Below are 16,734 nucleotides of genomic sequence, written 5' to 3' on the forward strand. Positions count from 1 at the left end.
CCCCCCCCAAAATAATACTACAACAGTACAGTTAATATACTTCAATGGACATGGGCACCTAGGTGGCTCAGTGAATAGAGAGCCAGACTTGGAAATGGGAGGTCCTGGGTTCAAATCTGATCTCAGATACTTAACTGTGTGATTCTGGGCAAGTCATTTAGCTCCAGTTGTCTAGTCTTTACTGTTCTTCTGCTTTGGAATTGATATTCATTATAGGTTCTAAAATGGAAGGTAAAGGTTAAAAAAAAAAAAAAAAGGAAATCAAAGACAGGTTGTGAAAAGATTGTGTGACCCTGGGCAAGTCACTTAACCTTAATTGCCTAGCCCTTCCCACTTTTCTGCCTTGGAACTAATACTTAGTTCTTGATTAGTACTTGATTCTAAGACAGAAAGTAAGAGTTTAAGAAAAAAAACCTCAGTGGACCTGTGAATTCAAAAGGTGAACATTCCCTTCCAGTCAATTGTAAGCATTTACTAATTATCCACTAGGAGCCAAGCCTGTTCTAGGCCCAGGGGATACAAATAATAAAGCAAGATAAACTATGTCTTCAAAGAGATCACATTCTCTTGGAGGGACATTTTTAATGATATAAAAAATGACGTGGAGGAAATAAAGAATGATATTTATGGAATTTATATTTGGATTCCATCTGTTCCTTTTGTGCCAGTGGATAGCTTTATTTTCTCCATGAATTTTCTCTAGTGAAAACATATGTGTCTTCTTTCTTGACATGGTGAACATGGAACTATGTATTATATGAATTTAATATAATATATACAACCCATATTATATTGTCTGCTTTCTTGGGGAAGGGTGGAAGGGAGGTAGAAACATGGTTTGTAAAATATCATAAAACAAATATTAAAAAATTGTATAAACATGTAATCTGGGAAAAAACTATAATTTATTATTTAAAAAAAAATTTTTTTTTGAGAGAAACACAACTGGGGAAATCAAGAAAGACCTTTAGAAGTATTTGGCAAGAGGGAGAGCCTAGACGATAGAATAGCAGGAAGAATTTTAACTCGAACTCTTCCACAAGGAACTAAAAACTGTATTAGACTGGGTCCTAATCAGGAAGATATAAGAAAAAAATTACAGCGACTTCCAGTTCAGGTCAGCATAGTAAGACTGAGAGAAAGAGAGAGATGTGAACACTGGGGATGAGGTTTAACAAAGTAAGGAGGCATAAGTTCTACTAGAACTCTTAGAAGAGGTGAAATAAAACAACCACATAAAATATCTGGAGATTAATCTCCTAAAATATCCAAAAAACTTGTAGAGATTCAAACAAAATACTCCTTAAAAAAATTAAAGAACAACTTGTATAGCTGGAGGAATACATGACGCTTAAGGCTGGGATGTGCCAATATAATGAAAATGACAATACTACTAAAATTAATTTGCACTTTTAAAGCTTTCAATCAAAGTACTACGGGGACACTTTCATCCATTTATTTATTTATTTGATATTTAATATAATATTCAATTATATTTAATAATTTATATTAATATTCTATAATATACTGCTTTCTAATATTAATATTTATAATAGAAGTATAATAGTATTATTGTGTTATATTGTGCAATATTCTAATGATTTAATAATTAATAATGCATTTAATTTGTAATCAATAATATTTAATATGCCTATTAATTTAATGCTATCAATCAAATTACTATGGGTACACTTTGCAACTCTTGATAAATTAATAACAAAATATGTTTGGAAAAACAAAAGATCTAGAATATCAACAGAAATGACGAAAAGAAGGAAAGATAAAGGGAGAATAGCAATTCCAGATCACAAACTAGATTACAAAGCAACTGTTATTAAAACCATCTACTATTGTTTAAAGAATAGAGACCATTGGCAAGGGCTAGACAAGGGAGATTCAGAAACAATATAACTCAATGTTTGATAATGTGGAAAAAAATTCCATTTGATAAGAACTATTGGGAAAACTGGAAAGCAATCTGACAGAAATTAGGCTCAGGCCAACACTTTGCACCATACACTATACCAGGGGTCGGCAACCTTTTTGGCCGTGAGAGCCATAAACGCCACATTTTTTAAAATGTAAATTTCGTGAGAGCCGTACAGTGCTCACAGTGCAGCTCCTGTAACAGCGCCTGAAAAAAAATGGACTTTATGGCTCCTGCAGAAAGAGCCATATCTGGTCCTCAAAAGAGCCAGATGTGGTTCGAGAGCCATATGTTGCCGACCCCTGCTCTATACCATACTTTCTAAATGAATGTGACCTTAATAGTAAAGATCCTACTATTAAAAAATTTGAAGAGAAACATTGTATACCTTCACAGCTTTATGTGAAACATATTTTAAAATAGAAACTCATCTTAAGAAATTTAAAAATACTAAACAAGAAATAGTCACAAAAGATATAGATAAAAATTAAAATCAATAACAAAAAGCTTCAGCAAAGACAACATTCATGTATCTAGGATAAGAAGGGACATGGTCAAATGGGAAAGAATCTTTTTATGAAATTTCTCTTAGGATTTAGTGTCTAAGTCATTCCTCAATGGATAAATGGTCAAAGTGTATGAACAAACCATTCGGGAAAAAACCTGCAAATTAATCATGACCACATGAAAAAATGTTCTAAGTCACTAATAATAATATGTAAAATCAAAATAACTGTGAGGCTTCACCTCATACTCTGTGAATGGGCAAAAATGACTCAAATTGATAACAGTCTATGTTAGTCTGTGGAAATATAGGCATACTAGCTAGTACACTAATACATTATTGGTGGAGCTAAGACATAGTACAACCATTTTGGAAAGCAATTTGGAATTGTGCAAATAAGGAATTAAAATATCCATACCTCTTGAACCAGAGATTCCATTACTGGACTGATACACCAAGGAAGTCATTGATACCTTATCTAAAAATCTCCATACTCCAAAATATTTATAGCAGTATTTTTTTGTGACAGTTAAGTATTACAAAGTAGATGCCCATCATTTGGGGAATGGCTAAACAAATTATGACACATGAATGTAATGGAATACCACTGTGTTGTAAGAAATATGCTTGATAAATACAGGGAAGTATGGAAAGATCCATAGGAACTGATGCAGAATAAAGTAAGCAAACAAGAAAATAACATTAACTACAACAACGTAAATTAAAAGAACAGTGACACACCAAAAAAATCAAAAGTAAATGAAACAAAATTATGAATATTAAATGGACTTCAAATGAAGAGATCTGAGAAGACATCCATAACCTACCCCCCTTCACACGGGTGGGCAGTCCACAGGTTATATATACATTGCACACGTTTCAGACTTTTTCAATGTATTGAAAAGTTATGCTGGTTTTTTTTCCCCACTAAAAGAATACTATCTGTTATATGGTCTGACTCTCAGGGAAAAAAGGAAGAGGAAATACATGGAACACTATACCTCTGTAAGAAATAAAAAAAAATTAATAACTTTTTTAAAAGAAATGAAGCAAGAGTTTTTAAAAAGATGGCTAAAAATTAATTTAAAAACCAAATTAGAGCTCTGGAGGAAATCATTGGAAAATAAATGAGAGTTATGGTAGAAAAGATTGGAAAACATATTAACAGCTTGGAACAAGAAGTACAAAGCATTTCTCAAAACTCCCTGAAAATTAGGATGGACCAAATAGAAATTAGAAATTGTCTCCATGAGACAAGAAATATTAAAACAGACCAGTGACTGAAAAAAAAAATAAAGAAAATATAAGGTATATTACAGCAAAATCAACTGCCAAGGAAAAGAATTTGAGGAAAGATAATCTAAGGATCATTAGAATACCTGAAAGGCATGACCAAAAAATGTACCTGGACATTTCAAGAAATCATAAAGCAAAATTTCTCAGATCTTTTAGAAGTAAAGGACAAACTAAAATAGAAAGAATCCAATGGTTACCTCAAATGAAAGTCTCAGGTATATTATAGTCAAAGTTCAGTGCTTCTAGGTCAAAGAATCAGAAAAAGATAATTCAAGTCCTGAAAAGCCTCAGTTATAGGATCACACAAGGTTTAGTAGCTACTACCATTTTTTTAAAAATTGGAGCACTTAGAATGTTATTCCTGAAGGTAGAAGACACGGGTTTACAACCTAGAATAAATTACCCAGGAAAGTGAGCATTATTCTATGAGGGGAAATGGAGGTCTTCTAAGACTAGAGCTGAGTGGCAACTTTCACACAGACATGGGTGTCAAGAGAAACCTAACAAAGTAGGCATGAAGAAGAGATCTGTTTACTTTTTACATTCTCCTATGAAGAGATTATATAAATATATGTCTTCTCAGAATTCCATTTTCATCAGGGGTCAAAGAGTATAGAAATGGTGCTGTTATCTTTCAGTTATCTTGAAGTTTGGAAGGGAGAGTTAGGTAGCAATATGGATAGAGTACTAGGCCTGCAATCAGGAAGTCCTAGGTTCAAATCTAGCTTCAGACATTTCCAACTGACTCTGGGTAAGTCACTTAATCTCAATTGCTTAGTTAAAAAAAAAAGAATGGAAACAAAAAAATATATATTGTGAGGAAGTTGAGGAGGGGGAGAATTGATGGGGAAAATTATCTCACCTAATTAGGAAGCACTAGTAGAAATCTATGCAAACAAGGAGAAAGAGACAAGAGAAAGCAGGTGATACTTGAACCTCACTTGTCTAAATTGGCCAAAGGAAGGAAGAATACACACACTGCACACACAGTTGGTTACAGAAATGTTTCATTCAACCAAGGATTTTATATTAGACCCTCAAGATGATGGGGAGCCACTAGTTTACTGAGTGGGGTAGAGGGGAAGGAGAAGGCATAGACTGGTGCTTTAGGAAGATCTCTGATAGCTGAGTGCAGGATGGAGGGTAGAGGGTAGAGATTTATGGCAGGGAGCCCTAGCATGAGATGATGAGGACCACAGTACAGCAGGGTGGTGACTATGTCAAAGAAGAGAAGGGGGGATGTATAAGAGGTGTTATGAAGATAGCAATAGAACTTGACAATCGGATGTGGTAAAAGTGAAGAGAGGATGACATCTAGGTGGTGAGAATGAGTGCCTCAGAGAATGACAATACTCTCAACAATAATAAGGAAGTTGGAAAGAGGAAATGGTTTTGGGGAAAGGATGAATTCAGTTTTGGACATATTTAGTTTCAAATGTATACATGACATCAAGTTCAAGATAACCAAGTCAATTGGAGATGTGAAATGAGGTCAGGAGAGATAAGAGATCATCAGTATGGAGATAGTAATTAAATCCACAGGAGCTGATGAGATAACTAAGTAACTAGAGGAAGAAAGCCCAAGACAGACTCCTCTGGGATACTCGTGATCAATGGGTCAAGCAAGCTAGTAAACTAGGCTGGATTTGAAGTCCAATCTTCCTGACTCTAGGCCCAGCACTCTATCCACTGCACCACCTGGATGCCTGAAAGAAGCAAAATACAGAAGATAAACAGTTTAGATTATATATAGTTTTTCCATAAACAAAGCCAATCCAGCAAAATTATAAGTGAAGCAAGTAAATGGGAAAAATATTGCAAGTTTCTCTCATAAAAGCCTCATTTATAAGATGTATAGGAAATTAATTCAAATTTATAAGAAAAAGTCATTCTCCCAATTGATAAATGGTCAAAGGATATGAAAAGACAATTTTCAGAGAAATAAGCAATAACTATGAAAAGATGCTCTAAATCATTAATAATTAAACAAATGAAGACAACTGATATTCCATCTCATATCCTCAGAATGGTAAAATTAACCAACCAGACTACTGCTAGTTTAAAAACGTGAGATGAGTGTGTACTAGGTGGTGGCTAGGAAAAGCAGACAAAAGTTGTGAAGGTAGAAATATGGTAAGTTAAGAGGAAAAGAAGGGGGTGTTCAAATGAGGAACTGAGAATTACACCAATTAACACTAAGGTTGCAAGATTACTCAACAGTAATGAAAAAGATAGGAAGAGAGGAAGATTTTTGGAGGAAAAGACAGTAAATTCCATTTTGAATGGGATGAGTTTTGATATGAGATGTCCAAGAAAGTTTGATGTCAGGACTGCTCAGAATAGGTATGATTATGCAGATTTGGTTGTCATCTGAATAAAAATAATTGAACTTATAATTGAACCAAATAAGAGGTCTTAACATTTTTGTCATGGACCTTCTCTTTTTTTAAAGCACACAATTCATAGGACCAATCAGGGAAACCAATTACACTGAAATGGCAACGAAAATGTCATATTTTTTTTAATAAAGTTCAGAGACTTTTTAAGAACTCCTGGTATATAGTGACATTGTCCAGGACAGACCCCTGAAGAGGTCATCCATACAGCTTAGTGCAGCAGTCAGGCAAGAGAATTAAAAGACGGCAATGTCCTGGAAACCTAGAGTATCCAAGAAATACTCAACTATGTCAGGTGCTGCAGAGATCAAGAATGAGGATTGAGAAAAGGTTATTAGATTTGGCAATTAATAGCTTTTGGGGAGATTTCAATTGAATAAAGCTGGAAAACAGTTGAGTTTAGGAGAAAGAGAAGCACCAAAAATAGATGGCTTTCTCCAAGTTTAGCTAAGAACGGGAGATACAGGACTTATAATAGGGATGGTAGGATCAAATATGAGTTTTAAGGATGGATATAAGAATTTAAGGGGTAAAATTTGAACCCATGCCCATTACTTTTGGGCTGGATATATGGAGTTTGAAAAGCCTGTTAGAAACATATGGGTCCAAATGTGGATCAGCTGGGGCTCAAGGGAAATGAGAACTGTATAGGTAGGTAAAAGAATCTGCATAGAAATGAAATGCTGACAAACCTGAGTGTAGAAGTGCCAAGATAGGGAACATATGTAATGATCCTAGGTTGGACAGGTAGGAAAAGAACATGGACTGATATTACAATAAACAGAAGAGGTTGGGAAGTTTCCAAAGTTGCAGATATCTAAGAGGGAAATCATTGGACTTAAAACAATAGAGAACATTGGTAAAGTTGGTAGAGTGAATGAGAGATGAATGAGAAGTGGAAGCAATGCAGACAGCTTTTTCTGAATTTGATTATTAAATAATCAGGTGACAGATGAATGGGATCAGTGTTTAAGAATGGGCAAGGTCTGTTTATATTTCTAAGAAGCAGCAAAAGAAGTCAGGTTAACATGAGAGAGATGATCCAGCAGGAAATAAGTCTTAATGAGTGGACATTGGCGGCAGTTAAAGACCAATGCAAACAACCTACACAGTTTAAACTGGAATAAATCTTGTAATTATGTCAGAATTATCAGAAATGGCTTCCTTTTCCTCTACCAGCTCTACCTGGTGATACTTTGGGGGCTGAGACATAATTCAATTTTTAGAAAAGCAATACACTCCCTACATCACACCCTTAGCCTTCCCCAGACACCATTAAAAAAAAAAAAAAAAAGCAAACCCAAATTGAACAAAGTTCTATCTTATTTCAAACAATTGGCAGTCTAACAAAAATCTGGGAAAAGAAAGCAGCTTAAATACTGATAAACTGAGGGTTGATCCTACCTTCCATACTAGAGAATGCCTCAAAATCAACAAAATGAGTGAGAACAAGATATAATTGACACAAGGAGGGAAAATGTTAAAACCACCAAGGCAAAGTTCTTCTAGTTGTAATCATTTTTATTCTGATTTGAGAGCAATAGAAGGGCAGATTAATACCTATCTTTTCAAAGTTAAGAGACCTACCATTTTGGTTTCTAGGCCTAGGATACTACTTCAAATAAACTTCTTTTGAATGTGTAAGGATAGTCTTAATCATCTTAAACCAGCAATAAAAAAGTAAAATATAAATTTTTATTTAGAATTAAAGCAAATACTTCAGTATCACAAACACAATATTAAACTTCAAGAAATATACTGCTAATTTGGAGTGAGCATTTATTTGCACAATCACAACATGCGGACAAATCCAGAAAAGATGATAAAGTCTGAAATTTTCAACATCCCACCACTAGAGCAGTTGGTCACAATATTTCGTACAAAGCACAACATTAAATGCACTGTAATCGATGTTGACAAAATTTCCACAGACTCATCTTTACAGACAACAAGAAAGCTCTAAAGATGCAAAACATTGCAATCTAGTCTTCTTCCGAAGAGTCTCTCTCAAATGTGTAGGCCATGAAGCAAGCATCTGGTCTCTTGGGGACAAGGGGATGCCCTGGTCTCACAATCTCAAAGCCCAAAAAGCTGAAAGTACGGAGCAATGCAGCTGCAAAAGTAGGAATAGAAACAAAGTTAATATGCATTCGAGAGTAATCTTCCTTAAAAACACATCAATTTGGAATGGTAGTAGCTCAATAGAGTGAGTCTGGAGGCTGTTTTCTAGCCCTGGCTCCCTCTCATATATATAATGTCCAAGGGACAGTGGGGTTCACCTAACATTAATGTTAGTATCAGCACTTTTCCAAGGAGGGAAGCTGCAGCACAGTAGCCTGAGCAATGGAGGAGTAATTAAGTCTGGGTAACTGACTATATGGCACTGGGCAAGTCACTTCTCTCTGGGTAGGGACTTCACAGAATCTCAAGGTACCTTGGGCCATCTTGTCCAAACCATACCTGAAGAAGAATCTCTTCTACAACATACTGAGAAGTGGCTATCACTTCCTGGGTCAACCCATTCCGTTTTGTATTGTTCAAATTGTCAGCATATTCTTCCTGACAACAAAGTGCCTCTTAGCATCTTCTCCCCATCCAGGTGTACCCTTTGGTTCAAAGACAAAGTCTAATCCCTCTCCCATGATAGTCCATTAGACTTTAAAGAAAGCCATCAGGTCCTTCCTGAATTCTCTTTTCCCCAGCTGTCCCTGTAAAATCAAAAGGGATTATTCTTTCACCTACCTCTATCATCTCTATTCTTGTGGAAGCAGATAAAGACGTGATCAACATGAAGCTGTTCTTCTGCAAACTCCAGAAGAACTGCAAAACTAAAATAAAAGCAGTAGTTCAAACAAAATCTACTTTTTCTTCTTGACACTGTCTATTCTTTGCCAAAATATTGATACTTATCACCATTATAATACACACACACTACGCAAGTATGTACGTATATTCAGGCATTCATTTAGCACTTCCAAAGTAGATAGACACAAAATTAAGAGAAATATGGTCTCTGACCATGATGAATTTGCAACCAAGTCTTCTTAGTAAAGTGTGTAATTATGGAAATAAAATTTTTATTACACAAATATACAAGGGTTTACAGGAAATTTTGTTCTCAAAGGTCAGTGAGCTCATGAAGTTCTTATGAAATAATTATGTTAATCAGATTCAGAACATTGATATTCAATAGTTTAGTTTCTAAAGTAACCAAGTTTTAAGATTAATTTACCACCAGTCTTCTCCCTTCTCTAGTTTTTCATTCCCAAAAGAATATTTAGTTAAAAAACACACACAATAAAAATTGATATGGAAAAATGAATAAATTTCAAAGTTTAAAAAAAAAAATTCCCCTTAGGTAAGGCTATCTCAACAGACACAAAACAACCTTGTGAAGGACATGCTACTTTCCCAAATACTAGATTTCAAAATAAAAAATAACTTGGGCAATAAATAAATACCTACCTATCTTTGCTCCCTTCAGGTAGAGCACCACCTGGAATTTCAATGTAGAGGCTGTTGTTGTTCAGCACTGCTCTCCAATTAACGTGTTTGGCATCTGTAAGCCTGGACTGGACATTTAGAATTCTTGTCCTGTTATTAGACGTTAGTTCCTCTGTTACAGTCAGCCGATTATCCTGTGGACAGAATAACATTAGGAAGTTTCTCCCCAAGTCACAGAAACATAATTTTTATTTTCTACCAATTGTTCATTCAGCTCAGAAAAAAATACTTCCTGACTATTGGGCAAAGTAGGAAATCAAGATGTACAATAAATTTTATATTAAATGGTAATGATTCAGAAGACCCTTTTGGGGGTTTTCTTGGCAAAAATACTGAAGCAGTTTGCCATTTCCTTCTCCGGCTTATTTTCTAGATGAGGAAACGGAGGCAAACAGGGTTAAATGAGTTGCCTAGGGTTAACATAGCAAGTAAATGTCTGAGGCTAAACTCAGGAAAAGGAGTTCTCACTGTTTAAGTACCCACTATTTCCAATAAGCATTTACAAAAACAGAAGTCTTTTTTTCCTCAAGGAATTTCCATGAGACAGCACGCATGCACACACAGGTAAATACAAAATAAACATTGAGGAGAGCATTAATAAATAAGAAAAAGGAAGATTTTGGAGATGATATCGTGAATTCCAGACATAAGTGGTCTTGAGAATACATAGAGGTAGAAGATGAAATGTAGAGTTCAGGAAGAAACTACTAGAATTATATGAAGGAGAATTGTGTGAGCTAGTCTAAGGAGTTTATATTTGATCTTATAGGTAGGTAATAATAAACAGGTTTACTTAATGTTGTTGTTGTTGGTTTTTTTTGGTTTTGTTTTTTAAACTCTTGTACTTCGGTGTATTGTCTCATAGGTGGAAGATTGGTAAAGGGTGGGCAATGGGGGTCAAGTGACTTGCCCAGGGTCACACAGCTGGGAAGTGGCTGAGGCCAGGTTTGAACCTAGGAACTCCTGTCTCTAGGCCTGACTCTCACTCCACTGAGCTACCCAGCTGCCCCTTTTACTTACTGTTTTAAAAAAACAGGATAGTGATATGACCAGACCTCTTGCCTTAAGAAGATTATTTTGGTGACTATTTTTGGAGGATGGATTGGAAGGAAGAGAACTAGAAACAGAGAGACCAATTAAGAAGCTACACAAATAGTTCTAGAGATAGGCAATAAGAGTCTGAATTAGGATTAAGATGTGTGAGTTAGGGAGAAGATAAGCTTAAATGATGCAAGACACACTAGAAGGAAGAGAGATGCAAAGTTAAAAACATGACACTGAAAATTATGCATACTTACAGAATAAAATAAATTAGCTGAAAGATTGTGATCCCTCTGACTATTCCCTCGCCCACCTGGGATCTTCAGGGGTGGGTGAGGGACATCAGGAGCACCACTGAGGCCCTGGACCCAGGTTACTACAGCAATTGAAAGAGACCCTGGAACTGAGGGGAAAAAATTGTTAAAAAGTTTACAGGTAGGTAAGCAAGCCACAAAAATAAATCTCTTAAACTCTAGAATCAAAGTAAAAAGTTGAAAAATAAAAAATTTAAACAGTATCTGAAATTCACCTAGTAAGAAAAGGCTGTATTCTTTTGATCCAGCAATAGTGGTTTCATGCTCTTCTTTGTACAAGACTATTTATCAAATGGGGAACTTTCAATGATCTTCCCCCATGCATTCCCTCCTTATCTCCACCTTCTGGCTCTCTTCAAAATGCAGCTAAACTTCCTTTCTCTAGAAAGTATTTCCCAATTCCTCTTTAATTCTTGTGTCTTCCTTCTGTTGATTATTTCCTATTTCTCCTGCATAACTGTTTCAATAGTTGTATGTTGTCTCCTCCCTGAGACTGAAAGCTCTTGAAGAGCAGGGACTTTCTTTTGCCCTTTCTTTGGGGATACTTAATAGTGTCTGGAACATTTATCAACTGACAATGGAAAAAGCACAGATTTGAAGTCAAAGGATGATTGCTTAGAAGGGCAAGTCACAAAACTCTGGATCTCTATTTCCTTATCTCTAAGGTCTACTCCTACTCAACTCCTACAGAAGGTCTAAGTAGTTTCTGCTCAAAAGCTTCTTCAAGGCAGGTCTGTTTTGATGCCCAGGTTATGAATACAATGAATTTCACTGAGCAAGCAAAACTCCTTCCTTCAAAGATCCAAGAGAGTATTTTCTTTTGGCTTTCTTGATTCTATCACAGTATCAAAGCACAGGAGTTATAAGGGCCCTTTTCATGAATAAGATATATGGCAAAATTTCCCTCACCTCTGTGTGAATCATACTAATCTCTAAACTATGCTTGAGATTAGATGTTTAAAAGGTATTGCAAAATCAACATCTATTTCTAAGCAAGAGAACAGCTCTGAGCTGCCAAAGTTATCTCCTGCAATTAAATTAAACAGTTATCTAATTTTATGACTTGACAGGCTATGCTTAATCATAAGCCAAAACAGCTTCATTATACTTTTGACTCTTCAGTTAGTGGCTATTGCCACTGAATTCAGGCTTTTAAAATAAGTTAAGAAGCTCCTCATCCTGCAGGATTAATGTGAATTCTCATTTCAGTCAATTTCTCCTTTTACAGGGCTTTAAACTCAATGTTAACCTACAATGTCATCTTTTTCTTAAGAATAAAAAAAAAAATACCACTCTTTTGCACAGAAACAAAAACTGATTGAAACATCACAAAACATCCAGTCCTAGGTTTTTTCTAAGCACTAGTCAACAAATGACTGGAAAAACTCGTTGAAATCCTACACTAATGTAATTCCAATCCTAAAAGATAAATAAATATTCCTTAAATAAATCCTTAAGTTATTTTGCCTCCAACCCTCCTAAGTATAAACTTTTGTCAGAGATTTCAAATCAACATTTTAGATGTTTAACATCTGGAATAAGCTTCTCTCATAGCTTGCTCTAAGATAAACAGTTTTATATTATACCCAGAACGGAAGAACAGGCAACCTAGCCCCTCCCTATGCACCATCTTTCACCCTGCAAAGCTCACTCTTCGGTTGCGTCATCTCAGCAGATGCAGCAATCGAGGCCCGTAGGGAAATTTTCACAATCGCTGTCTATGAGTGCCAGCAGCCATTTGCAAATCGGTATAAATATGTACCAAATAATCCACCATTTTGCACCGTACACAACTTGGAGGGCACGAAAAGCTTTTGCAAAATACAGTGAATTTAATCAAAATATTGAGCCGATGGCTTTTTCACAGTACTTAACGTCACTCCAAGTCTTCTCAGAATTATGAAAATAAGTAAAAATTTTAAATTTTCATTTATAATAAATATATTACTCTAATCTATTTGATATAAGGGAAATCTACAACGAAAATCTCACGCTAAATAAAAATCCCCCCCCCCAGCTCAATTTCGGTGGCAAGCCAAATCCTGTTCCATTAGTTCTCGGATTTTTATTCTACTCAACCTCGGATTAGGATTTTAAATTAATTTAAGAGTACTAAGCTCCTAGGAAGCATTACATGGATCGAGCTTCTTCCTTTCATAAGACTAATTGGCTATAGGAGGGAGCACCAAGAAAAGTGCAGATTCATAGGACTAGCTCGCAGGACTCCACAACAGGCTCAAGATCCTGGGTTTCCAAGGGTAGAATTTGGGGGATGGACTAGATGACCTCTAGGGCGTCCCTGGCAGCTCTATCATTCTCTGATCTAAGAGCATAACTTGGGCTTAAATGTAGCCGGGCCTCACGAAAATACTAAAGACAATTCAATACTGAAGGCCGACCCGTCCCGAGTCCCCAAAGCAGCGGAGAAGGCCAAAGAATTCTCAAAAACGCCTGGCTATTATTACATCAACAAAAGAGGAAGGGGGAGGGGGAATAGATGTTATTTCGGGTTTGATGCGGGTTTATTTCCCGATAATTCATTTAAAACTCGGACTTCCTCGCCGCGAGTTAAAAAACTTCACCGCGGTTCCACTCATTTCCTCATTTCCAGGCGGTTCCCAGGACTGAAGTGGGGGAAGGGACTTGCCCAAGGTCACACGGCAGGAGCCTGGCTCTAAATCCTCCAGAAGGGGGGAAGGGGCCGCACCCGAATCCTTTCCCCTTTCTCCCTCGTAGGGGCATTCCCCGGCCAAGAGGGGGGGCTAAGGGCCGGAGCTCAAGCTCTACTCGGAACGGGCCCACCAAGGGCAGCCCGGAGGGGGTGGGGGTGGAGGTGGAGGTGGCGAGGAGGCCTCCAGCGCGCACGCGTGGCAAAGCCTCTCCCGAGACTTTATTTACGCCGGGGCACCTCGGGCGTGGGATTGATTACTTTCAGGGGAAGGGCCGCCGCCCCCACGAGGGGCGGGGGCTGGACGGAGGTTACCAAAGCGCAGCCGGCCCCGCCCCCCGCGGGGGCCGTCAACAGCCGGGGCTAGGCCCGCTTCCCCCCTCCCCTCTCCTCCTCGGGCCCAGGGCTTCGGGCCTGGCTGGCCCAGGGCGGAGACAAAGCGCGGCTGGTGGCTGCGGGGAAGGGAGAAGTCCCGAAGCCCCAGCCCTGCTTCTGGAAGCTTCTCCCCAGGTGGTGAGAAGCTGCGAGGGTATGAGGTGGGTGGGGGTGAGGGTGGCGTCTCCCCCCCTCCCCCCGCACTCACCTCTCGCTGCTGCGGCTGCCGCTGCTGTGGAGGCTGAGGACTGGCATGGCGCGGCTGACGTGGACGGTGGTGCTGGGTTTATCCCCCTCTTTCTCTCGGGCGAAGCAGTGGCTGTTGAGGATCCGCTGCAGGGAGGATTTCACCATCCGGCCGCTGGGGGTCCGAAACCAGGAAACCTCCGCTGCACCTCTCCGGGCCGCCGCTGCTGCTCGCCGTTCGCAAAATGGCGCCGCCGCCGCCGCCCGCCTTTTATAGGCTCTCCAAGCGCCTGGGGGGCCACGCCCACGCCGCGGGGAACGGGGAGGGGAGGGGGAGGGGAAGGGAGGGGGCGGGGGCCGGGGCGCGCGCCTCCGACTGGAGAGTGCGCCGAGACGGCGTGGGGGGAAGGCAGGAGGGGGAGGGAAGGTAAACACGTAACTGTCCTCCGCACCCTATTGGTGGAAGGAGAAGAGAGAAGGGGCGGGGAGAGCCAGGGTGGCGATTGGTTGGGCCTGGTCGCTCCTTTGCCCCGCCCGGCCCCGCCTTCTCCCCTGCGCGAGCCGGCGCGCACCCTGCGGGGAGGCGAGTCTGAGAAGAGGCTGGGAGGGTGGGCCCGGCCGTTGCGAGCGCGTCGCGCGCTCCCGAGCGCGAGCCTCTTTTCGCTCCTCCCCCTGCTCCCGGGAGGGAGGCTGGTGAGTGCGCGCGCCGCCGCGGGCCCCGTCGGTTACGCGGGTGGGGGGAGGGGACCAGGACGGGCTTTCTTGGGGTCGTATCCCCCATCTGAGGAGGCCTCTGAGGTCCTCTTCCGCTCTGCCATAGACCCTCTCTCCGAGCCTCAGTTTTCCCCTTGCTAAAGAACTGTCCTCTCATCAGCCTATCACTCAAGGTGTTTGTTGGGAAAACGCTTTAAAAGTCTTTAAATGCCCCAGAAGTGGGCTTCTGGGTCGTTAGGATCTCGGTTTTAGAGCCTGAGGGACCCATCCCCCTATTTTACAGATAGGGAAACTGAGGCCTCGGGCTGGGAAAAAATACTTGCGCAGATTTCACGTGGTTGTTATGGGTGGAATGTAAGTTCCTCGAGGGCAAGGAACTGTTTTTCTTGCATTTGTCTTGGTGGTGCCCGCACTTAGCAAGCTCTTGGAAGGAGTGGGCATGTTCTGTTTGCGGCTGTCGTCTATATTTTCTTCAGCTGGAGGGAACCTCCGGTGTGTTTAGTCCTTCCACCAATCCCGGTGGGCATCTTATTCATAACGTTGTTAGATTGCTTGCTGGGCATTGAAATGTTGTGATTAGCCTAGGATCACACCACTCTTAAGTGCCCGAGGCTGGACTTGAACCCCGGTCCTCTTGACACCAAAGTGGACTCCTCTTGTATTGCATAGGATGGTTTCATTAGTCTAGGGAACCCCCTACCAGTCTGGGTTATCACCTTCTCGGCCTGATTGGTCTTAGAAGATTGCCTTAGGGCCCCGAGAGTTTTAAATGGTTTGGTCCCAAGCTGCTAGTTAAATGCTAAGAGCAAAACTTGTCCTCCATGGGAACCAGCATGCCTTTCGCCCCCTCCCCTGAAGCGTTTGTGTGCATGTGTGTGTATATGTATGAATACATATATTATTGTACAGTCCACACTCTGGTCTGATAGGAAATAGATTTGTGAGGCAGGCAGCAGGGTGTAATGAGAAGAGTTCAAAAAAAGGTGGATTTGAATCTTGCCCCCAGTAGCTTAACCAAGACAGGGCTAGTATTTTACCACTCAGAAATGCAGTTTCCAGGGTCATAAAATGGCGATAACATCGGTGTCTCTCTTGGAGGAGGGAGTTCCCTGGAGGCCTTAAAGAATGTATATCAAACCCTTTGCAAATGTAAAGTATTGTTGTTATATGGAAGGAACCAATTCTCTAGGTGGATGCTCTATGGAAAATTTCTGGAAAATCAAACTAGAATGGTGTTGGATGAGCAAGTGATCCAGTAGGAGGGGTTGGAATCTGTACCTGTGCAATTATGATCCGTTCCTAAGAGAGCATGAAAGCATCCAAACAACAATGTACCTGGCCCCGTCTTCCTAGTCATAAAGTGGCATCTTAAGGTATAAAATCAAAAGCACGAAATTGAGCCTTAAAGGATTTGAAAGTTGAATCCTAGCTTTGGCATGAGAATACTAATAACTGGCTCTCTAGAGCATTTTACAAATATGGTCTCATTTGATCCTCACAACAACCCTGTGAAATTGGTGCTATTATTATCCCCATTTTACAGATAAGGAAACTGAGGCAGGGGTGAAGTGACTTGCCCAGGGTCATACAGTCAAGTGTCCAAGGGCAGGATTTTAACTCATGCTTTCCTGACTACAGGTCCAGCACTGTGCCACCCAGTTGCATAAATATTTGCTCTTTATGGGCAAATTGGTTAAATCTCTTTTGGTTTCAGTGCCTTCATGTGTAAAATGAAGAAGAGTGGTGCTGGGTAGGGGCCAGATGCTTTCTAAGGGTGTTTCTAGTTCAAAATCCCAAGAAAAACTTGT

The 16,734-nt window shown here is 39.8% G+C and overlaps 1 protein-coding gene across 1 annotated transcript; it reads right to left on the bottom strand.

Annotated features, from left to right (window-relative positions):
- Positions 1-7,805: 7,805 nt before the first annotated feature.
- On the bottom strand, positions 7,806-14,441 carry OAZ1 (ornithine decarboxylase antizyme 1). Its single transcript, XM_044671966.1, is given in 6 exon segments — positions 7,806-8,237; positions 8,867-8,952; positions 9,590-9,762; positions 10,927-11,013; positions 11,015-11,072; positions 14,235-14,441. Coding segments are annotated over 6 exon segments (681 nt in total). The 5' UTR covers positions 14,381-14,441; the 3' UTR covers positions 7,806-8,106.
- Between the last annotated feature and the right edge of the window lie 2,293 nt (positions 14,442-16,734).

Source organism: Gracilinanus agilis, chromosome 1 (genome assembly GCF_016433145.1).
Source record: "Gracilinanus agilis isolate LMUSP501 chromosome 1, AgileGrace, whole genome shotgun sequence".
NCBI classification, from domain to species: Eukaryota; Metazoa; Chordata; class Mammalia; order Didelphimorphia; family Didelphidae; genus Gracilinanus; species Gracilinanus agilis.